The sequence below is a fragment of the Rhinoderma darwinii genome, chromosome 5, assembly GCF_050947455.1.
Source record: "Rhinoderma darwinii isolate aRhiDar2 chromosome 5, aRhiDar2.hap1, whole genome shotgun sequence".
In the NCBI taxonomy this organism is placed as follows: Eukaryota; Metazoa; Chordata; class Amphibia; order Anura; family Rhinodermatidae; genus Rhinoderma; species Rhinoderma darwinii.
The window spans coordinates 115,871,869-115,895,874 of NC_134691.1; the positions used below are offsets into that span (position 1 = coordinate 115,871,869).

At 40.4% G+C, this 24,006-nt stretch overlaps 1 protein-coding gene across 1 annotated transcript; it reads left to right on the forward strand.

Moving 5' to 3' along the window:
* The first annotated feature begins 283 nt into the window (after positions 1-283).
* Positions 284-22,669, forward strand: NAPG (NSF attachment protein gamma). The gene is made up of 12 exons (XM_075826432.1): positions 284-427; positions 1,487-1,554; positions 3,093-3,177; positions 5,309-5,326; positions 7,417-7,447; positions 8,335-8,444; positions 8,545-8,611; positions 13,452-13,522; positions 15,059-15,137; positions 15,661-15,740; positions 19,694-19,823; positions 22,146-22,669. Exons 1-12 carry the CDS (start codon positions 372-374, stop codon positions 22,293-22,295), a joined length of 945 nt encoding a protein of 314 aa, XP_075682547.1. The 5' UTR covers positions 284-371; the 3' UTR covers positions 22,296-22,669.
* The last annotated feature ends 1,337 nt before the right edge of the window (positions 22,670-24,006 follow it).

Consider the following 24,006-nt stretch of genomic DNA (forward strand, 5'->3'; position numbering starts at 1 on the left):
GGAACTACACAGCGTATTTCTCATTTAAATATATTGTAAGCTCCCAGGTGTATTTGAAGTGTGGCACTTAATACAAGCATTTTATGAGCCAAAATACGCCTGAAAATATGCCGTGTGAACATAGGCCTCATGAAGCACACACCTCTAGTACCGGCTCATGACAACACTCACACAGAGAACAGAAAATAATCATGAGAAAACCTCAACTCCTCCAGCAGTACAGCCAGGAGCCTGACTCCGCCTACCCATGTGACTGATCACATGGTCACGACGTCATCAAAGGTCCTTTAGCTCACTACCATCTAGACTCTACCTTCCGTCTCCAGCAGTCCCACCTCCTGGTGACGTATAATATTATTGTTGGAGCTGTCATGGCGGCCCAGAAGATCAATGAAGGTTTAGAGCATCTGGCTAAAGCAGAAAAAAGGCAAGATGAGTCTGTAGCGGCGATGTCAGTGTGTCCGGGCTCCCTGCCAGCTGCTGGGTGATGTCCTGCCCTCAGGGATGTATAGTCAGTGCTGCCATCATAGCCACTGGTGGGAGAGGGACGTCACCCTTGTATCCTCACCGTTTATATTATGTTTTTCATACAAGGATCTGTGTTAATATAGAACCCAGTCATCCGGAGGGAACACTGCAGTATTTATATATTACATAGAGGGCCAAATCAATACATCATCAGTAATTCATGGGCCTCGTTTATCAAATCAGACCTCGTTTCTTATAGCAGCCAATTAGATCTTTGCTTTCGTTTTTCCACAGCAATTTAAGGAATGAAAGCTGAGCTCTAAATTGTTGCTATGGGCAACAGACACCGTTTTACTGTTAGACCGTTTTGATAAATGAGGCCCATTGAGTTGTCCCCCTGTCAGCTCTGTGTAGCCATTTTGTTTAGTTGGGTGACTACCAGTATGACTGTTATAGCTCCCATCTGGGTTGTCACCCAGCTTTTCCTGGGACTTGAACGGTAAAATGTTTGGTGCTGTAATACCGATCCCTTCTGTGCTAATGTATGTGTGTATTACTAGGTAGATTTGCCATTCTTGAGTCTGGGAAAGCTGGGTGACAACCTTAGTAAGTGTCACAGGGACCGTATTGTATAAGCTTTACAGGAAGCAGATACTGTATATCTAACACACGTTTCATTAGTTTCTAACAACATAAAGTAAAATTCCTTTTAATCCAGCGCCAACAGAACTTCAAAGGAGCGGGATTATCCGATTTTCTGGATTATGGGAGAACGATAGAAATGTATATAAAGCCGTCTTCTAAGGGAGAGAAAAAGGGTTCATGTAAAGTGCTGCTGTATAATTTTCTAAGTGACTTTCTGCCGAGTCTTCTTGTCCTGTGAAATGACACCTGCTGGAGACATGGAGATTATTAGATTTTCTGGATTATCAGATGCCAAATTAAAGGGATTTCTTCTTTCCATGACTGGAACTAGCTGTTTTGTTTTTTATTAATTTTATTTTGCTTTGTTTTATAGTTTGAAAACAGGGTTTTTAAAGTGGAAACCGGACTATGACAGCGCAGCTTCAGAATATGCAAAGGCAGGTACGTACAGAAGTGACGGCAGCAGCTGCCTGTTATCATCCGTAATATGCCGCAAGTCCCAGCCTGACCTTGGGTCTAATGACCTGAACCAACAGCTTCATCGGGATCCAGGAGGCTGTTACTGGGTCAGAAGACCTGCGGCCAGGCCAGAACCATCTGAATAAGGCCTAACCGTGAGCAGGACTGCAGGGAATTGATTTTTTCCCTCCTCCATGCTATATGATGGCATATCCATCACTTACTGATTAGTGGGGTCCAATCCTCCGACTGTAGGGGCTGCAGTGTGTATATCCTAGAGATTGTGCCATAACATACCCCTTCCATGGAATCTGTCAGCAGTTTTGACCCCCCGCACTATATGGAGGATGGGGAGAGTGATGTAACCTTACCTGGGGTGTTGGTCTTACATGACTGAGATATCCGTGTTTTAATGCTCCTGGCGCCACAATCGCTGGTGCCCCCTCTGATCTGAGTGACGGCTCTAGCGGTCTCCCGATTAGACAGTAGAGCTGTCTCGCAGAACAGAGAGGAAGGTTTGGTGAAGAGAGTGCGAAGCACTGCATATGAAAGGGCAGCCTCCGTGGCACTTGCAATGGCAGCGCCATGGACATCAAAACGTGGCTATCTCGGTCATGCAACCTGCATGACCATCACCCCAGGTATGGTTGCACAGCACTCCCTCTCCTCTTTACTTCAGTGGTCACAACTGCTGACAGATTCCCCTTAAAATAGCTTGTGTTTAAATGAAGTAATGCAGGACTGGACGTGCTAGGAGCCGTAGACCACGCAATTTTCCAAATATTAATTTTAATCTTTTTGACTGCTGAGGCCGCACAGTGATCATCATCCCAGTAAAACTTTGATGTCCTCTGGGTGTGTGAAATACTACTATAAACCCACTAGTTAATACTGAGTTACTAAAACCCATATCACTAATGTGCCCGTTAATGGTAGTCCTATATTTACTGCAGTTTGGGTCATTTGTGGGCTGTTACTGTTTTCTTATGAACGTATCCATCACACTATGAATTTTTGGTTTGATCTGGTTGTATCTCTTGTTGGCTAAGAAATGAAGTCACAAACTGGTGTTTTCATGCATTCTCTGTTTGAATCAAAGTTGCATGAAGGCAATTGCAAACCACTAAGTGGCTCATTTCTAGTCTGCATGGTGACGTCTGTCAGATTGTATATGGGCTTATAGCGATTCAGACACTGTTGGAAACATATTGGTGTTTTTTGTTTTTTCCTCACTGAAAAAAGTTGAAAATAAAGATTCTGCTCAAATCTGTGGTTTAGTCACAAGCTTTATATATATATATATATATATATATATATATATACACACACACACTTTAATCTCTAGATTCATCTTTGCCATTGTTGTGTTTCGTGGTCATTAGTTTTTTTCCTGTTAGATTAATTCCATTTATGGCCTTCTCTCAGACAGATGCAGTTCCAAGATCAAAAAGAACAATTATTTGCTTCTGTTTTATAGAATATACAAATAATGTGTTTTTTTTCTTTGTTGTTTTATACAGCTGTTGCTTTTAAAAATGCTAAGCAGTATGACCAGGCCAAAGAGGCTTATTTAAAGGAGGCTGAATCTTATGAGAACAACAAAGCGTATCCTTTTTTGAAATATTTTTTTAGTAGCTTACTATTGTGCTTTTGTGTCGTTTTACATTATAATTTGAATATAAGCTAAGCATTTACTTGATTGTAGCTAAGCTGCAATACCATATGCAGCCATTGGACAAGAGTGGAGCTGTTTCTACAAAGAAAGCACTTTTTTTTTTTTTTTTCCAAGTATCGGACATTCTCCCAAAGTCTTAAAGCAAGGCCTGCAAAAAAAAAAAAAAAAAACTAAATAAAACTGTCCAAACAGAATGTGTTCTGGGCTCTTTTCACACTTCTACGTGGCATGTATTCATAGTTCACCCAGCGTATACCAAAAGTGTGTTTCTCTGACACATGCCGGGCCGGTATGCATTAGTATACCATTTTTTTTCATGGTATGGGAAAGCGTTGTCTACTGTTCTTTCCTATATAGAGGCATTCTGTAAAAAAAAAACCTATGCTGCGCAGTATGCTTTTTTTTCTACAATAGGAGACTATTGTCGATGAATGCCTTTACAGTGTCAAAAAACATGGAAAGACCGCAGCATTCCAGCAAAAATAAATTTGAGCTTTATTAACTCAATAACATTTCTATGTAAACAGTGGCATACGTGGCAGCCTTCAACAGGAGGTATACATCAGAGAATACTCCTGACGTATACTTCCAATGATCGGAAAAAAATGAAGTGTGAACAGAGCCTTACCTAGCTCGTTTGTGGGGGTTGGTAAGGGTCCAATAACCATTATTATGTGGAGCACAGAACAATCACATTCCAGGATGGCATGGTCTCTATACCTGATGACTGTGTATAGTGCTTAGCCCGAAAATCTACTCGTTTTAACATTTGTAGATTACATACTTCTATATACCGTAAGTCTGGACACAATTACTGTCTTTTTTTTACAATTTATTTTTTTAAACCACAACCAGGATTGCATTAAAGAAGAAAAAAAAAAAGTCCTTTATACTTCCTTCTTCTTTAGAATCTACTCCTGGTTTTGGATAAAAGGGATACAGGCAGCAACAGCCCTAAAACTGCAGGGTACGAGCCCAGACTACAGCTCCTATGAAGTGAGGGCCCTGGAGACTTTTCTTTCACTTAGGCTTTATTCACACGAACGTGTAATACGTCCGGGCTACGCGCGTGGAAATAACGCGTGTCGCACGGACCTATGTTACTGAATGGGGCCGTTCAGACTGTCATTGATTTTCACACAGCGTATGTGCGCTGCGTGAAACTCACGACATGTCTTATATTTGGCCGTTTTTCGCGCTGCGCGCACCCTTTGAAGTCAATGGGTGCGTGCAAATCGCGCTCGGCACACGGAAGCACTTCCGGGTGCCGCGCGTGATTCGCGCAACAGCAGTAAAAACAATGAATGAAAGCAGAAAAGCACCACGTGCTTTTCTGTTTGTAAACATAAAACCAGAGTGTCCTAATGATGCCGGCTGCGCGAAAATCACTCAGCCGCGCACCATATGCTGATGACACACGGAGCTTTTGCGCGCGTAAAACGCAGTATTTTTTTGGCGCGCGCAAAAAGGACACGTCCGTGTGAATAAGTCCTTATTATACTCCAGTTTTTAGCATGAAGTTAATAGGACTGTATTGATCTGGATATCGCAACAATTATTTATATTGAGATGTTCAGAAATAACAGTAAGGTGATATACAGATTTCCTAACACCTCAGTATTTTAGTTTCCAGCTACTGGAATGGCTCTTCCTCCCGAACCCTCTTTGCAGATGCCTTTTCTCCTGACCTGATGTCCCATATCCCTATGACTACCCTACCAGTATACCGCCCAACCCTACTATTTGGACTGTGTAAATGGAGTATATAGTTTTTACAAAAGTGAAAAACGATTATCCTGGGTGACTTGTAAAATATTTACAGATGGGGAATGAGGTGAATAGGCGGGACAGGAGTGTTGGTTACTATGTCATGTACGTGACTAAGTACGAGCTGCCGACATAGAGATCAATGTATGCAGCTACGTACGTCGGTTTGGTACTTCATGTTCACCTTGTGGCACACTTGGTCTGCATTTGTATTGTTCCAGCACTCGTATCAAGTAAAAAGTGTTCTTACGACTTAATTCATGTTTTGAAACCTTAGCCAAATTCTCCGGCTAGTCTTTTCCATGCGGCTAAGTAAGTATCACCTATAAAGCAGGCTGTGCATTAAAGGAGACCTAGCAGAATAGAATTGAAAAAGGCCCACTAACAGTTGTGTGTTTGTATCCACACACAAGGTTTCTATATCCACACTGCCCCTGTCAGGAATCGGAACAGAAAATATTGTCAACATAACCTAAAAGTTCTACATTGCAGGCTTTGGGCCTGTAACCTCAAGCCTGCAATCTCAGAAAAGAAGTAAAACGTTTTTTAATTGTCTCGTGATAACAACTCCTGTCCATATGCCCTATTGGGGCATATGGACATCATAGATAGTGTCTCCCTGCAAGACTCCCCCCCCCATTTAACCAAAACGGATAGCTGCATCTTTATGGCCACCATGTGATACTACATTTCCCCTACAGTGGCCACCGTGGGCAAATGGCTGGCTGGCTGCTGCTTCCCCTGCCAAAATCGTCTGTTTGCCAAAATAGCTGAACGCAACAGCAGCTCTAATCTGAAAGGGGTTGTCTATGATGAAACCGACTCCGAGACATCCCCTTTTAGATTGCAGCTGCCGCGGCGGATGGCTGGTTGTCGCGGTCTGACTGCTGTAGGGGAAATATTACATGGTTGCCATTCCGATGAATAGCTGTCTATGTAAAATTATATTCTTCCCCCATATAAGGCTCATGTAAGGAGGTCTCAAGCAGGGGGATCCCCGACTATGCTGGCCATATGTCCTAAAAAGGGTGTCTGGAAGTGGGTTGTGTCTTAAGACTTTCCCTTTTAAAGAACCTTTTTATACCTTCTTCTGCTGGGTCCCCTTTAAAATGATGTGTACTGTTCAGTAAACCATGGTCTTCATTGCATTTTATGGAGGATTTAACTGGGTTGTACCTTCAAATGTAGATATTCGTCATGGCAGGGTGGGTTAAAAGTGTTCCTCCTGTTTCGTGTATAAATTAAGATAAAGCCCTTACCTAGTGTAATGTTTTGGTGATCTAGTTATTCACATAAATTCCTTCCTTTTAGTTCTATTGCTGAACTGACCTCCTGTTGTCCATAAATACAGAACTGGTGAGAGAGTGCAGCTCCTGTATTCAGTATGAGAGTCTTTGCTGTAATGTTATCGTGCTGAATACTGAGTCATAAAGAATAAAGGCCCCTGTTGATTAAAGGGGTTTTCCAGTCCCTAAAAATTGATGGCCTATCCTCTGAAGAGGACATCAATAGCTGATGGGTCAGCGTCTGACTCCTGGGACCCCTGCCGATCAGCTGTTTAGAAGGGGGCTTCATTTCTACTTTCTCACTGAATGCTCGACACAGATGTAGCGGCGATTCACAGTATGGCAGCCTTCTCCCGTTGAAGTGAATGGGAGAAGGCTGCGATACCTGTTAATTACCGCTACATCTGTGTCGACGATTCACAATGAGCAAGTAGAAATGAAGGAGAAGCAGCACTTGTACGAGCGCTGCACCCCCTTCTAAAAAGCTGATTGGCGGGGGTCCCGGGAGTAGGACCCCAACCCGTCAGCTATTGATGGCCTGTCCAGAGGATAAGCCATTCATTTTTAGGGACTAGAAAACCCCTTTGATCTGTCTTCATTTGTGCACTATATGGACAACAAGCGGTGTGTTCTGTCATTAAATAAGAAACCGGGACATTTCCTAGCACTGTCTCTTAAACTAAAGAGAAAAAAAAAAGCCCCAGCAATTTGGCCGGGGTCTTCAGGTGGAACACTCATCAGGCCTGCCTCGCAAAACAGGTTTAGCTTTGGTGTTTGCACTTGTCACTGTAAAAGGTCTATTTTGTCCCTTGTTTACCAGCTCCATGCCTCTTGCTGCAGCCTGGTTGAGTCGCGAAAGCCATAGAGACACTATGGGCCAGAAAGAGAGTCTGAGAGATCAATAATGGTTTCAGCTCCATATTTGTTCTATCTGAACATGAAGCTGTCATTTTTGTTATTCTTTATAGGTAGATACAGTGGATTAGGTATAGAAGTGCATGTTGTCATTACTATACATATTTCTTTATAGTGCATGTTCCCCGCCCTGCATTTTTATGATAAATATCCGACTAGTGTAATTATTCTTATTTAATGTATATGATTTTATTTTAACAGAGCCTATGAACAAGCCGGAATGATGCTAAAGGTAAATTAGGCCAACTAGACCACTAGAAACTGTCGTGCTGCTTCATTTTCATACTATGTATCACCTTCATTATTGTGTTTTGGCTCAGAACTCGTTATAAATCTTATTGAGAAGAACTTAAAACACTACCGAAAAAAGTTAGATTTTCACATGCCTAAAAGTGGCACCTGTCACCCATAGAGTATTATGGGATACATTTTATGGAAACATCAAACTTTCATAAGCAAATTAATGATGTATACATTGAACGGATGCCATAATAGTCAATAGGTGACGGTTACCATTATTAGGTATCCATCAACCATAGGCTAATGTGGCACTCGTTTAATGCATACGTCATGAAAAGCTCATGGCGTATACGTATAACAGATGCCTGTGACGTATGCCAAACAGTGGCTTACATCCCCGATCGGCTCCCATGATAAAAAAAACAAAACATACTTTAAGGTCTAGATTATTGAATGCAATAGCATAGTGTATTCCGCTATTCTATTCCTAAAGAAGAAAATAAATATATATATCGATGTATGCCAGCCCGTCGGGCTAATGGAGCCCGATGAACGCGTTTAGCATGTGAGTTGGGAGCTTTCCTGGCGTATGCGCTAGACATGGGGCCAAAACATGATGTGAACAGAGCCTAAAACTGTACATATTATTGCAAATCTTTTTACATAACTGTATCCGGTATATGGCCCTTATCCTTTAGTGTATCTTTACAAATGTAGTGCTCTGTTTCCCACTCCCCTGTTCTACAGATGGACATGGGTCGACCTCTAAGAACAACATAGTTTTTGCTTGGGTATAAATTCATAAAAGCTGATTTGGGGCTTATTTTAAACTACAAAAGTAATAAATCTTATTGTGATTTTTGTACTTTTACAATTTAGGAGATGCAGAAACTTCCTGAAGCCGTTCAGCTGATCGAGAGAGCCAGCATGATGTTTCTGGAGAATGGAACTCCTGACACCGCTGCGATGGCATTGGAGCGAGCTGGGAAGTGAGTCAGTAGGAGATATGCGGGTCTGGTTGGCAGCAGTGATTTCAATATGGCTCGCTCTTCTCTAGAACAACAGAATGACTGTTTTACTTAATTTCAGGCTCATAGAACACGTACATTTGGAAAAAGCTGTCCAATTATATCAGCAGTCTGCATCTGTCTTTGAGGTATGCTTGTATTTCTGTATTTCTACAATACTATTACTTAATCCTTTCACCTAACAGTTGCATCACTCCTTTTTGTGCAAGTAAAGATGCTTACAGCTGCAATATATCGTCATGTACTAGAGATATTGGTGGTTGTTTGTTGTCGGTCGTCATCTTTTCTTTTTGGTTTCTTTTTCTGTTAATTTATATCTAATGTGTTGGATTTATTTTTTAGCGTAAAACATGATTAACTAAAGAGGTGAAGGAGGTAAATAAACTGTACAAGGTGGTTAAGTCATAGGAAAAGAGGCAAACAAGGTTGCTCTTGGTATGTTCCCATGCAGGGAAACAGCGATATACAGTACATGAGTTTTATATTGATTGTAAGGCTTCATTCCGTGCTGCGTTCAAAAAGGTTACCGCAAAAATAAATTACAATCAAATTAACGATAAGTAAATAACAGCCGGTCTTCCATCCTTTCTGCCAGCCATGTATTCACACGAAACAGTATAAGTTTAGCTCCTATTTATTGAGTATTCTTGCTATTAGGTGAAATATACCACTGTCCGGCCAAATTAAGCTATGGTAATTAATAAAAATAAAAAAAAGGGGTTTTCTTACAATTAACATTAATCACCTATCCACAGGAAACACTGCCGGACCCGTAGACATTGAATAAAGCAGCAGCGCATATGCGCGACCACCGTTCCATTCTAAATCGTTCTGACTGCGATCGTGCATTGAGACGGAACGGGGGTCATGACCCGAGTTCTAAAGATCAGTTGGGGTACCAGTGACCATACATTTATTACCTATACTAAAAATAGTCGACAAATGCTAATTGTGGGAAAACTCCTTAAAGGGATCCTGTCATCAACATCTTACCTGTTAAACTCGCCTGACCCCTCAATGGCCGCAGCTGTCCAAAGTTCGTTCCTGTTCTCTTCTCTCGTCAAGTTGACCTCCTGTCGGTAAATATCGTCGTTTAAACTCTTTGCGCCTTTTATGGTAATTCGTTTTCACTCTGTGATGCTACTTTTTAACTCCGCCCACCACCGCCACCTGTCCGGCCCTGTCTGACTAAATCTCGTCCAAAACATCGCACATGCGTGCTACACTACCCAGCTGTAGCATGACTGTTGCCGACGAGAAGTGTGGTGGAGAGCAATACAGCACAGCAACAAACGCTTAACTCTGCTGTCAGGAAACGGGTCCTGGATACGGAGATGAACCGACGGTGATGACGTCACACTGAGCACCGAGCATGCGCAGTAAAAGAATGAGAACAGCAACTTTGGTGTCACAATGCGCAAGTGCGGGATTTCGTGTGCAGTGAGAGGAGCTGTCAATCAAAAAGAAGGAGGCGGAGTCAACTCAGACGCTGGAGGAATGAAAATCTGACTCTTTTCGAATGAAGATTTGACTCTTCTGCTCATTTGCATACGGCACGGGACCACTGAAAAACGGAATTCTAAAGGTACAGAGCTTACTTAGAACATATTTATAGGTTAGATGACAATGATTTTTCACCCACTTTCACCAGGTATTGCTGGCTTGATGGCTAAAATGCTGGTGACAGGTTCCCTTTAAAGCTCTATATTTTAACTATGTAGCGGCTTACTGCGCTAAAATGTCCTGGTTCTTTAGTCCACTTATTGGAACTATTCCTGTTATGGACTATTCATCAGATGTGATTGATCAGCCCTTATATGAAGTATTGCCCAAAGCTGCTCAATAACTATAGGCTTTATAAACTGGACAAGGTGGTTCAGTCATAGGACAAGAGGCGCAAAGAAGGTTGCTCCTGGTATGTTACCGTGTAGGGAAACCGCAAAATACAGTACATTAGGTTTATATTGTTTGTAAGGTTTCTTACAATGCTGTGTACAAAAAGGTTGCCGTAAAAATAAATTACAATAGAAATTAACGCACATTTGGTCAGTATTTTAAAGCCAAAACCAGGATAGGGCTGACCGGCAATAATGCTTTGGTATACTGAGTGCATCAAAGCATTATATCAGCGATCTGAAGATCACATTGTGACGTCCTAGTGAGACTAAATTAAAATAGTTGTTTGTTTTTTTTCACACTTTCACCCCTAAAAAAATAAATTTAAAGTTAATCGAGTTTAGATCCACCCCACACTAGTTCTATTAGAAAATGAAAACATTCCAAGTGACTATGAGATGCTTTGTGAAGACATTTGTTTATGTATCTGCCATTCTCTATACTGGAGACAGATGGTGCATGCCTGGACACCTTTCCACTGGATACAAATACGTTGGACCCCACCAATCCGGCATTGAGGGCATAAATATCTATAGTAAAAAAACAAACCTATAAATGTGTATCTGAAAATAACTCTAAAATTAACTGTTCGTGTTAATGGGTACAGATTGTATGTGTTATGTAAGCTGAAACACATGGTCTAGCCAATAATATATATGGAACTGGTCCAAGAAAAGGGTTATACATTTTAATGGTCCAAAGAACCTGATATTTCTGCTGGATAGTAAATCTCATACATGTGATCCTATCGGAGTGCACAATGTTCAGTACTTGCAGCTGACATGCCTGTTCAGTGTCTACATGTCTATAGCCGTGTAGGATTGTGGTGGAAGGAATGTAGACATCCTCTCTCTTTCCATGTTTCAGAGGGGGAAGAGGATTGAGAATGCTTTATTTATGAGCACTGTCTACTATGACATAGATTTCGATGATTCTCAGAAGGGTCGATGAAGGCTTGGTGCTTCGTGTAAGGGGATTGTTTTATGTTGTTATTAGAGCAGTGTAGTGCTATACTTGTCACAGAGAGGGTCCATTTAACTCTTGCTTGTAGATGCAAACCCGTTAGAAGAAACACGCTCGTCATAGTTTGACATTTTCAAGAATCTCGCAAACTATTCACTGTGGAAGATCACCGAGAGAAATCTAGCATAGTAAAGGAATACAGCGGCAGCAGGCGTGCTTCGTTTACCTGGGTGACTTTTATGAATGGCAAGAACTTTGTTTTTTTTCTTTTAGAATTGTTGCCACTTGCGATACTTTAAAACACAAGTTAAACCTTTTTTTATTTTCACATTAAAAAGTGTGGCTGCCAAACTTGAGACCAGCAGCCCTTCTTGCATCCCTGGTTATTCCCACAAGGCTTTATGTTGAGCTTTTGTCTACCCTGTAATGGAAACTATGGTGAAAACCACTTTTTCACCTGAACTCGTGATGTCTGATGCCACTGCTGTTTTTTGTAGGATTTGCTTCGTAAAATATCAGGAAGAATATTCCTTGAATATATTGCATTGCAGCAATCCAAGAATGCACTAGCTGACTACCACAAGTTTTATTAGCCCCTTTATATTCAGCTAATATCACTGAAGACTCCGAGGTTTTTGTTTTTTTGTTTTTTTTTAAATGATCCTGTGTGTAGATATTTCTGTTGCACACTTGTTATAGCGCCCCCTGATGTTCTTTTGATTTTCTTCTCAGAACGTCCATCTAATGTGTTCAGTGTTGCTGAGAAGGTCTTCTTGTAGTGCGACCGTTCTTAATGACTGGCCTGCACAATAGCAGGAATCAGTGTGTTGCATATGTACAAGAGGATACCGGCAGTAGGACTAAGCACATGTGGCGACCAGCACTGGACATCAGGTGGATGTTCTAAGAGGGAATTTAAAAGAACACAAGGGAGCGCCATTGTAAGTATGAAATAGCAATATCTACACACAGGAACATTTCTTTTTAATGATTACAATTGAGAAACTATGTTTTGTATAATCTAACAGAGAAATTAAATTTTTAATCGTGGGGCAACCCCTTTAAAGAGGCTCTGTCACCAGATTCTCAAATCCCTATCTCCTATTGCATGTGATCGGCGCTGCAATGTAGATAACTGTAACGTGTTTTTTTATTTTTTAAAAACGTTCATTTTTGGCCAAGTTATGAGCTATTTTATATATATGCAAATGAGCTTTGAAATGGACAATTGGGCGTGTTTTTTTTCGTTATGTCCAACTGGGCGTGTATTGTGTTTTTAACTGGGCGTGTTTACGTGTATGACGCTGACCAATCAGTGACCAGTCAGCGTCATACACATCTCCATTGATTTACACAGCAGCGATGTGCAGCCGCATACACAGAGATTAACGTTAATCAAGTGTCCTGATAATGAATACACATGACCATCCAGCCTGTACGTCATGTGTATTCAGAATCCTGACACTTCTGAATCTTTTCTGTGAGATTTCCAGCAAGTGAAACGAAATCTCGTTTACCTCCGTAATCTCGCGAGATTTCGTTTCCCTTGCTAGAAATCTCAAAGAAAGAGTCAGAAGTGTCAGGATTCTGAATACACATGACGTCCAGGCTGGAGGTCATGTGTATTCATTATCCGGACACTTGATTAACGTTAATCTCTGTTTATGTGGCTGCACATCGCTGCTGTGTAAATGAATGTAGAGGAGTGTATGATGCTGACTGGTCACTGATTGGTCAGCGTCATACACGTAAACACGCCCAGTTAAAAACACAATACACGCCCAGTTGGACATAACGAAAAAAAAACGCCCAGTTGTCCATTTCAAACCTCATTTGCATATATATATAAAATAGCTCATAACTTGGCCAAAAATGAACGTTTTTTAAAAAAAAAAAAAAACACGTTATCTACATTGCAGCGCCGATCGCATGCAATCGGAGATAGGGGTTTGAGAATCTGGTGACAGAGCCTCTTTAACTGACCTAACTCTACCGGTCATGGCAGGAGAAACGACACAACTACAGCAGCACATTTTGATAATGCATTAAATTCAGTTATTGCAATCTTCCTTTGTTGGTAAATTTGGCATATTTTGTCTTCCTCTACAGAATGAAGAACGTTTACGTCAAGCAGTGGAACTTCTAGGGAAGGCGTCAAGACTTCTAGTGAGAGCTCGCCGGTACCGTTCTCTATTATAGATTTTTATGATTATTTAATAATAGTTAAATATTTGTAAAATCTCTGCTTTGGGCCCGGAGTCCTAATAGATGATGGCTCAGCCCTGTTTTGCATTGGAATAAATTGAGATTGTCTTTAATGGACACTAACATTTCAAACAACTTATGCTAATCTAATCGCATACCTGATCTAGATAAATTTACTTGCTGTTAAAATGTAATTGTTTTATCCATGCAAGTCTTTGTGAAGTTACTGCCAATGGGTCTCTCCCTTCCTGTAATCTGCTGTCTGCCCCCTTTTGTCAAGCAAACACCATCTCTAGTTACAAAGCAGAGGAGACTGTAGGAAGTGGGTGTGTGTTTCTGCCAAAGCACACTCCAGTATCTTCACAGCCTGCACCATAACGGTTTATGAACAGATGAAGAGAGGAGGAGAGAGCAGGGAGAGCGAGAGACTTAGACACACATGCTGCCCATAGAAGTCTTTGGAGATGGTAGGGGGAACAGGAGGAGGGGGAGAGACACCGATGCTGCTACCTATAGAAGTCCATGGAGATTGGAGGAGGAAGCAGAGAGAGAGACACAGACGCTACTACCCATAGAAGTCTGTGGAGTGGAGCAGTGAGACAAACTGGACTGCTGCCCATAGAAGTCTATGTTGGCGGAGCAGGGAGAGAAATACACAGACACGGTCGCTGGCTATAGAAGTCTAAGGAGATAAAAGGGGAGGAGGAGCATAGAGAGACATAGAAGCTGCTGTCTATAGAAGCCTATAGAGCATTATCAGAGAGAGCGAGACGCAGGGCTGTTCCCTATAGATGTCTATGGAGAGAGGAGGGGGAGCAGTAGAATGAAGCAGAGAGAAACATACACACTGCCTATAGAAGTCTGTGGGAGGAGGGAGCAGAGAGCGACCCAGGTTGCTGTTAAGATTTATATGTCATCCCAGTGCTGAATTCTCAGCTACACTTCTCATTCGTGCTGCATAATCTCATCCATGCTGCTTCTGTTCTTAAGTGTGTGCTACAGAGTGATAGTGGACCAGGATATTCATTGTGTTGTGTGTGCTGTCTATGGCAGAAATGTTAGATATTCTCCACCCTCTAGCATAAAATAAGGTATTTTGTTATTTCTCATGTACACACTCATAAGTTTTGGTGGCATATCGCTCTGCTTGTTTTTGGCTACCCATATACCCCCGAATTGCTAGAATGAAGTGGTATGCCACCGGTGTCTTTGCTGAGACAACCCCTTTAATGTAATTGCATAAAAATGTCAGTCACGTCTTTTGTAACATTGCCAGATATTCACATGAGAACTAAAGTGTATTCTTGTCAGCACCAATATAGACAAATAGCCTCGGTAATAAAATGATTTGATTCCCATAATAGATAATCCAGTTAGTTTTAACGCTTCCTTTGACACATGTACAATACAAATCCAATGATTGGTAATTCCCGTAATTTCTGTTTTAGATGAGATGTATTTGTACAGTGTTCTAGAAATACTTATTGACATTATGTTGTATTTTCTTTCAGGCTAGATGAAGCTGTAGTATCCATCCTAAAAGAGAAGAACATGTACAAAGAAATAGAAAATTATCCTACATGTTATAAGGTATGGAGTGGTGTATTATACTCTTTGCCTGTCGGTTTGGGGATTTTTTTCAGCATTTATTTTATTCGTTTCTATTATTATACGTTGGTTGGCTCTCTTGACAATGTGGTTTTTGTTTTGATGTGTATTTGTCTTTCAGACATTGCAAATAACAGTTTTTATATACCGTACATGAACCTAATAGAGAGAACCTGTAGACATAAAGATCACTGTGGTGTTTATAAGACCACATTCAGACAGTAGTGAAAGTGGGATGAAACGCTCATGGAAAGATTGATTCTCCTACACCATTACCAGCATGTTCTCTAATCCCCTATAAACCACCATTGTATATGGTTAGAGGGTTTTTCTGGGAAAATCCATTAATTGTCTGAACCCACCAATCCGCAAAAGTAAGGATAGAACCTTTTTTTTTTTTTTTTTTGGGATGGAGAGGATGCTGGGATCGCCTAAAAAGTGTTTTCCAGTTTGTCAATGTGAAAGAACATTACTTAATACTAACTACATATCTTATTTTATGTAGAAAACAATTGCCCAAGTGTTAGTACATCTTCATAGGAATGACTACGTTGCTGCTGAGAAGTGTGTCAGAGAAAGTTACAGGTAAGAAACAATACATGTGAAAGGGAACCTGTCAGAAGGTTTCCAACTCGATTTTATTTGCTTTGAATACAGGGCAATATTCCCTTTTATACCAAGCAAATAACAGGCCTTATACTGAACCTTGGTGGTGAGCCATAACTTCAGAGTGTATTGCTGCTTCCCTTTCAGACACGCATAGAGAAGCAGCTGTCTGGGGTTAAGTGTAACTAATAGGAGCTTGACCACAGACAGGAAGTCCTATACGTGGTTGAGCCACAAACAGTATGAGGTAAGAGTGCCTCATTGTCACATCAACCTAAAAGGCCTTATTTAAACCCCTCCCGCAAAACGACCTGTCTGGTACTTCGTAGAGCGCGGGGGGGGGGGGGGAATGTATGTATCCATACGCTGCAACGCGACCGCAGCATCTGAGGTGTTGAAAAGAGGGGGCGGCCCCCTCTGTTCGGGGGGTGACTATGGATGTCATGGCCTAATGAAGGCCCCCAGGACTGCCTTCGCAAAGCCCTGCCTGTGGCAAGGCTTAACAGATGCCTGTAAAAATTACAATATATGAACGATCTAACCATTACTGGTTCAAGTCCCCTAGAGAGACTAATGAAATGTGTAAAAAAAAAAAGTGAAATAAAGTTTTTAGTAGTGAAAAAAAATTCAAAGTTAAAAAAAAAAACTAAACCCTTTTCATATTTTTCCTCTAAAATAATGTAAAAAAAATTAAAATCGCTGCGTTCGTTAAAGTCTGAACTATTAAAATATATCATTATTTAATGTGCACGGTGAACGCTGTAAAAAATAAAACATTTAAAGGGAATGTGTTGCCAGAAAAACATGTTTTTTTTTTTTTTTAATTAAACATTTAGTGTGTAGGTGATTAAACATTGTTCAAATTTTTTTTATTTTTTTCACGAGTCAGGAAATATTATAAATTAGATTCTAATTTATAATATTTCCCATTGCTGGTCACTAGATGGAGCTATTCCCAAAATCGCAGCATTGCAAAATTGGGTAAAAAGCCCTCTCTAGTGAGCTCTCAGCATCCCCCCCTCCTTTATCCTGGCTAGTGCCGGGATAAACGAGGGGTTTGAACGGTCTGTCCTCCTACACTGTGTGTCGCCATTTTTTGAGCTAACACACAGTGTAGTAGGTTTACATACAGTAGTAAACGTACACGAACATACATTGAAATCTCTTACCTGCTCCTGCCGCCGCGGCTCCCTCCGGCCCGTCCGCTCCGTCTGCTGCCGCTGGTCCAAGTGCACAAGTCCGGAAGCCGCGACCGGAAGTAGTAATCTTACTGTCCGGCCGCGACTTCCGGTCCACAGGAAAATGGCGCCGGACGGCGCCAATTTCAAATTGGACTGTGTGGGAGCGGCGCATGCGCAGTTCCCACACAGACGGCGTACACAGAAGTGGATGGGACGGGAGCCGTTCGTAGTCCCTATGGGACTGTGGCTGCCGTATTCCATGTCTGTATGTGTCGTTAATCGACACATACAGAAATGGGACAAAAAATGGCAGCCCCCATAGGGAAGAAAAAGTGTAAAAATAAGAAAAAGTAAAACACAAACACACAAATAAATATAAACGTTTTTAATAAAGCACTAACATCTTTAACATATGAAAAAAAAAATTGTGATGACACTGTTACTTTAAAATCTTTGTTTTTTGGTCAACTTAGCTCCCCGAAAAAGTGATCAAAAAAATTATATGTACCAAAAAATAATACTAATCGATGAAAAAATAAAGAAGTTATAGCTTTCAGAATGCGGTGACACAAATCAAATGTATTTATTTTTTTAGCAAAAAATTTTTTTCTTTAAAAGTAGTAAAATATATTTTAAAAAAAAAACAATATAAATTTGGTATCACCGTAATCGTATTGAGCCACAGAATAAAGTTAAATTGTCGTTTTTACCACACGGTGAAAGCCGTAAAAACGAAACCAAAAAAACAATTGACGAGTCTCAGTGTTTTCCAATTTCAGCCTGCAAATATTTTTTTTTCAGATGCCCAGTATATTAAATGGTACTTTTAAATGCTACCAATAGAACCGTCAACTCCTCCCGCAAAAAATAAGCCCTAACATCACTCTATTGAAGGAAAAATAAGAGTTATGGCTGTCGGGAGGCGGCGAGTGAAAAACGAAAATCAAAAATTTGCTGAGGCGGGAAGGGGTTGAAGAAGCACTCCCCCCCCCCAGTTTGTAAACTAGATGAGACTAGTGAAAGGTAGTGACATTTATTCTCTTACCAGTGGCTTTATTTTCAGTTAGCTGCTCTGTTCAGGTTTACCATTCGGTCTCGCGACCTGCACTCTCTGAATCGTTCTGTGTGGGCCAGAGGTCAGTCTCTACGAAAACCTATGAGATCCTCAATGTCAGTCTAATGGGCTTGTATAGAGAGACCAACCTCCCATGCAAGGGGCAGATGTTATCACGTGACCCAACGGCGGCACCGGAATGGAGCTGCTTACTTTCAAAGTAAAGCCATAGGGGAGAGAATAATTGTCACTACCTTTTACCTAACCTAGTTTACCAACGGCGTGGGCAAAAAAAGATTTCCCCCTCAGAGTGCTTCTTTAAGTATAGATGCTGCAACCAATAAGAACACGTCTTTCATTATCAAACCTGCTATGGAAAAATTAAAGCTGGAATCTGATTAGTTGTTATTGACAACATACAATTTTTATGCAAATGAGGCATTGCGTGATCCACTGGAACTGCGGAATTGCCCTTGAAGGCAGGAGAGAGCCGTCATGAAGCCTCTTTATATACAGTCTCCTTATGCTGCACATCAACTTTTCACACATGACTAGAATGTACGGCTTTACTGTACTATGATGGCGTTTCTTATATCTTAGAGAAATTGTGGTTGGATATGGGACCGGTCAATAAAGCAGTTTTGCAGAGTAAGCATGTCGCTAAAAGTAAAGTGGTTCATGCTTCCTATCCTTACATTCTGTCAAGTGCAACATTCTCGTGCAAAGAGCTTTTTCATTGAATTACTGTGTATAGTTTAATATAGAAATCAATAATAACTCAATTGTGTGACCTTGTCTACAATAAAACAATATACTAAACCAGTGGATTGCATCAATAATAATGGACAAACATCTCTTTTGTTACAATGTTTTCTAAGGAAAAAAGTCAAGAAAGGGATTTATTACTCTACAACCTTCAAATGACTTTCCTAAATTAAAATGTCAGATATTTTCTATACACCAACACTAGGAGAGCCATTCAAGACCCAACCATTCAGATTTCTTGTCTGTGCCTATGACCTTTTGATTTAGGTATTTTTCTACATGTTACATATTTAGTTGATTTTAGGTATTTTTGTGGTTTTTATACTTTGCATCTAAATGGTTCAAATGGATTCTGCAGTTGTACGTTCTTTTCATACAACTCAGAACTGAAGTTCACTTATATTGTATTTACGACCTGTCAAGATACATTGCCTACCATTGCTACAGGTTCATAATGTAGCTATGGTGCTCTGATCAGACCCCCCCCCCCCCCAAGGCTCCGACAATGATGATCTATTCATTATTCCATCAATGTTATTCATCCGAGTACAGTTGTAATAAAGAAAAAACAGGGAGTGCTACAGTGGTATATTTTATTTGTGTTTTTCATTTTGGGATGTGGACTAATTTTGATCCTATATTGCATGTGATCTTGAAGGTTTTACTTCAGGTCACTACAGTAATCTAACCCCTGTCGGAGCTAGTGGTTGGCAGATTAAAGGAATGTTCCTTTCTATTTATTATAATGGAATTATTTGTCATTATATCGTCTAGTACTCTATTGTATATAGTTAAAATAGAGACACATTTTTGCGTTGTTCACATTCATTACAGTCATTTGCAAAGTAAATTCGTATTGGTTTCATGTAACCTTGATTAATGCCTCAGATACATGGCAACTTCTGATTGATTCATGTGACTTGTTTGTATAGTATTCCAGGTTTCAGTGGTAGTGAGGACTGTACTGCGCTGGAACAGCTACTAGAAGGATATGATCAGCAAGACCAGGACCAGGTGTATGACGTTTGCAACTCCCCTCTATTTAAATACATGGATAATGATGTAAGTGCAGAGTCTACATTGTGACTGTTTATAAGATCACCCCAGAATCTTTAGTGAGATAACAGAAGCCATTAAAATAATGAACCCTGCTTCCGTAAATTATTTAGCCAAAAAAAGATGACATGAATCGGCAGGGGACCTTCTTAAAGAGAAACTGTCATATAGGTGATGCTGCCCTCACCGAGTATGTCACTTATGTGGTAATGTGAAGTAGGTTTGTGATCTTGCATGTAGCGAGCGACCTGCACTACCAGAGAAGAGTTACGCTTACTCATGAGCTGCATCGGCAGGTGGGCGGGATGAGCAGCAGCTCCTGAATAAGGCCCCATGCACACGACCGTGTTTTTGCGTCCGCAATTCCCCCGCAAATCCACGGGAGAATTGCGGACCCATTCATTTCTATGGGCCCATACACACTATCCGTGTTTTCACGGGTCTCCGCATGTCCGCAAATCCGTGCCGCAGAAACTCAGGACATGTCTTATTACGGGCCACAAATTCGATGCGGACATGCCAATAGAAGTCAATGGGCCTGTTGAAATTGCGGATACACCTCCGTGTGTCATCCGCAGTTTGCGGATTTGCGGAAATGTTGCTAGGCGACAACCGGGAATGAGTTCTGTCGTCATCCTGTTTTAGCTAGGCTTTTTTTTTTTCATCCGCATTTTGCGGATTACATACGGATGAACTGCGGATTACATACGGATGAACTGCGGATGACATTTCACGGAACACGGTCCTGGAATTTGCGGACCAGAAAAACACTACGGTCGTGTGCATGAGGCCTAAGCTAGACCGCTGAAATCACCCCAATGGCAGCAGCATAACCTAGATGATGGGTTCCCTTTAAACACAGAGTTCCCTGTCCCAGCTCGTCTGAGATAGTAGTAGTGATGTTAGGAGGGGATATTTTAAGTAATCTCTTCATCCTAGTCTTCTATGCTCCAGACACCGAGTAACTGAAAAGTGTGTATAAGATTATAGGTAACTACTCAAACAGGAGTTTCTATTTTGCATTCAGTTAATCTCTAGAAGGAAACCATATTCTGCTTTTCTTATGGGAATAAGACCATTTTATGTGTAAAATATATTCGAATATTGCGTCGTACGACAATTACAATTTATTTATGTAGACTGGGACAAACCCTTTAAATATTGGAAATACATAAAATGTAGATATCAGTTCATATTCTATACTTAAATCGCTGATAACAATGTGTTTTTCTATGTTTACAGTCTGTTAATATTATACTTTATGCTTATATTACGGTCATAGATATCTATCACTAGGGCAGTCCGTTTAGATATAAGATGTCTTTAGCACACTTTTTTTTTTTATATATATATATATATATATATAATATATATACTTAAACAATTTTTAATTGTTTTTTAATAAAAAATAAATAAAAATGTTTTTTTGGACATACAGCTTCTATGTATCCTGGATACATTGAAGCTGTATCTTGAGCTGAAAGCTGAATCCGTCAGGTCAGCGGGACAGGCAGCTTCGGTGACAGCGGGTCATGCAGGATCCGCGTGTTGTTGATCACATCTATGTTCAACCTAATTGCGAAATACATTACTGTAAAAAACACACCTCCCCCCCTTGAATCCTTTCAGATATTTAACCTCGCTGGTAGGACACTGAGTTAGCATGGGACTCCTTTGCAGTTGCATTCTAGTAGGTGCATCAAACTGTTAGGGTATGTTCACACGGCCTATTTTCGGCCGTTTTTCTGGCCGTACCGGCCGAAAAATCGGGAGCAGGACGCCTCCCAACATCTGCCCATTGATTTCAATGGGAAAAACGGCAATCTGTTCCGACGGGCTGTTTTTTGTTTTTTTACGCGGCCGTTTTGAAAAATGGCCGCGTAAAAAGACGGCCGCGAAAAAGTGCGGGTCACTTCTTCGGATATTTTTGGAGCTGTTTTTCATAGACTCTATTGAAAACCGCTCCAAAAACGGCCGTAAAAAAACTCCACGAAAATCGTGAGTGACTTAGCTCTTGATTTTCAGAAGTTTTTTGTTTTCCCTTGAAAACAGCTCCGTATTTTCAGACGTTTTTGTGTTTGCGTGTGAACATACCCTTAAATGAGCATGAAGGTACCCGCTGTCCATACTTTAATATTGCATCTGATTTGTGTTTCACACTCGGAAAAAAACCTAATTCAACAACTAGTAGCATAAGACAATATTTAATAGAAAAAAACAAACTGAAGGAACCATAATGGGAATACAAAACCTAATTTGTTTTGCAACACTAAGATGTATACAGTGACATTCTAGCCACATGGTAACCTTTATTTTGTGTTGTGATAGTATGCCAAGCTGGCGTTAAGCTTGGCTGTTCCAGGAGGTGGCACCAAAAAGAAATCCCCAGCAACCTCACAGAACGGTGTTTCACAACCCGCACAGGGCAGCTCCAAAGTTGAAGAGGAAGATGATGAATATGCCGGAGGCCTCTGTTAGAATTGTCTGTCTTGTCATGGCTGCACACATGCGTTTCTATCGAGTCCATCCCTTATATCTACACATACACCATGGCAAATATAAGATATTTAATGATTTGCTTTGTTTTATGGCATTAGCGTGAAAAAGAATTTCTACTTCTACCACATTCTTTGTGTACAAGAGCTCCACAGATGCAAATATTTAAGGATATGCATCAATATATTGCCCCATGCTGCACAGTTAACCTTTATATCTAGAAAAAATAATTGTAGCATGTAACTTTACTTTGTCATTGACTATTGACTTGTTTAATTATTATGTTTGTACAAATGTGTTTTCCTGTAAATTACTGGAAGTAATTGTGACATGGCTATTAAATATTTATAATTCAAGCTGTATGGGATTCAAAATAAATTAATTTCATGTAGTCAGACACCAACATTCGGAGGCTCTCAGAAGGCAACATCTGTGTGACATCAGTGTAGGCCCTGGCACGAAGACCCTAAAGTAGCTTTTGAAGCCAACACCGTCGTTCCCGCAAAGGATTCCAGTATTGAACTAATAGGTAATTCTTATGCTTGGGGCATACATAGACGTTGTAGGGCCCCATAGCAATACAGTTATGGGCCCTACCTCCCACTAAGAGCTCCAGCAAATGTACTACTTTTCTATTAACCCCTTGGAGACTTGCCATTTTTCGGATTTTCAATTTTTGTTTTTTTTTTCTCCCCGCCTTCCAAAAGCCATAACTTTTTTTTATATTTTTCTGTTGACTTAGCTGTATGAGGGCTTATTTTTTGTGGGGCAAGTTGTAGTTTTTAACAGCATTATTTGATTTGCCATATAAGGTACTTGGAAACTGACAAAAAACATATTTTTTTTGGGTGGAATGGGGAAAAAACTGCGAACCCACATTTGTTTTTGATGTTTAGTATTTACGACGTTCATCGTGCAGTAAAAACGACATGTTAACTATATACTACGGGTTGATATGATTACGGAGATACCAAATTTCTATAGTTTTTCATGTTTTACCACTTTTATAATGAGAAACTTTTTGTTTAAAAAACAGTAGTTTTGTGTCGCCACATTCTGAGAGACATACATTTTTTTATTTTTCAGTTGAATTAGCAGTGTGATGGCTTACTTTTCTTCAGGCTGAGCTGTAGTTTTTATTGGTACCATTTTGGGGTACATGCGACTTTTTGATCGCTTTTTATAAAAATAAAAATTTTGGGTGGTGCTAAGGTGAGCAAAAAAACGCAATTTGTGTTTTTCATTATTTTTTACGGCGTTCCCTTTGCGGGTTAAATAACGTTATATTGTAATAGGTCGGACTTTTATGGACGTGGCCATACCAGTTATGTAAACGTTTTTTTTTAAGGGGCGTGGCTTACAATCTGCCAAAAGTTTTGGCACAAAAAAGTGGACTAAAGTAAGCCAACCAAGAGGTGGTGTAAAGTGAGACAGAAGAGTCTAAAGGTGCGCCAAATTTATCATCCATTATGAACCACTGTGATAAGTTTATAGTCTAAATTTAAGACCGTATTTGTAAATCTGCCCCAATCTGTCACCAGGTTTATGCTGCCCTATCTGAGGGCAGCATAAAGTAGTGACAGACTCCCTGATTATATTGGTTTCACTTATGTCTTTTATTAATTTTTCCATAAACTTCTCAATGGAGGAAAAGTGCAGGGTGTACAAAAAAAAGGGAACTACAAATAAAAAA

Bases quoted from the DNA above. Each gene is read 5' to 3' on its own strand.
- NAPG (XM_075826432.1), top strand. From the start codon at position 372: ATGGCGGCCCAGAAGATCAATGAAGGTTTAGAGCATCTGGCTAAAGCA. The intron at 8,612-13,451 runs GTATGCTTGTAT...CTTCCTCTACAG, and splicing joins AGTCTGCATCTGTCTTTGAG to AATGAAGAACGTTTACGTCA. The intron at 13,523-15,058 runs GTACCGTTCTCT...ATTTTCTTTCAG, and splicing joins CTTCTAGTGAGAGCTCGCCG to GCTAGATGAAGCTGTAGTAT.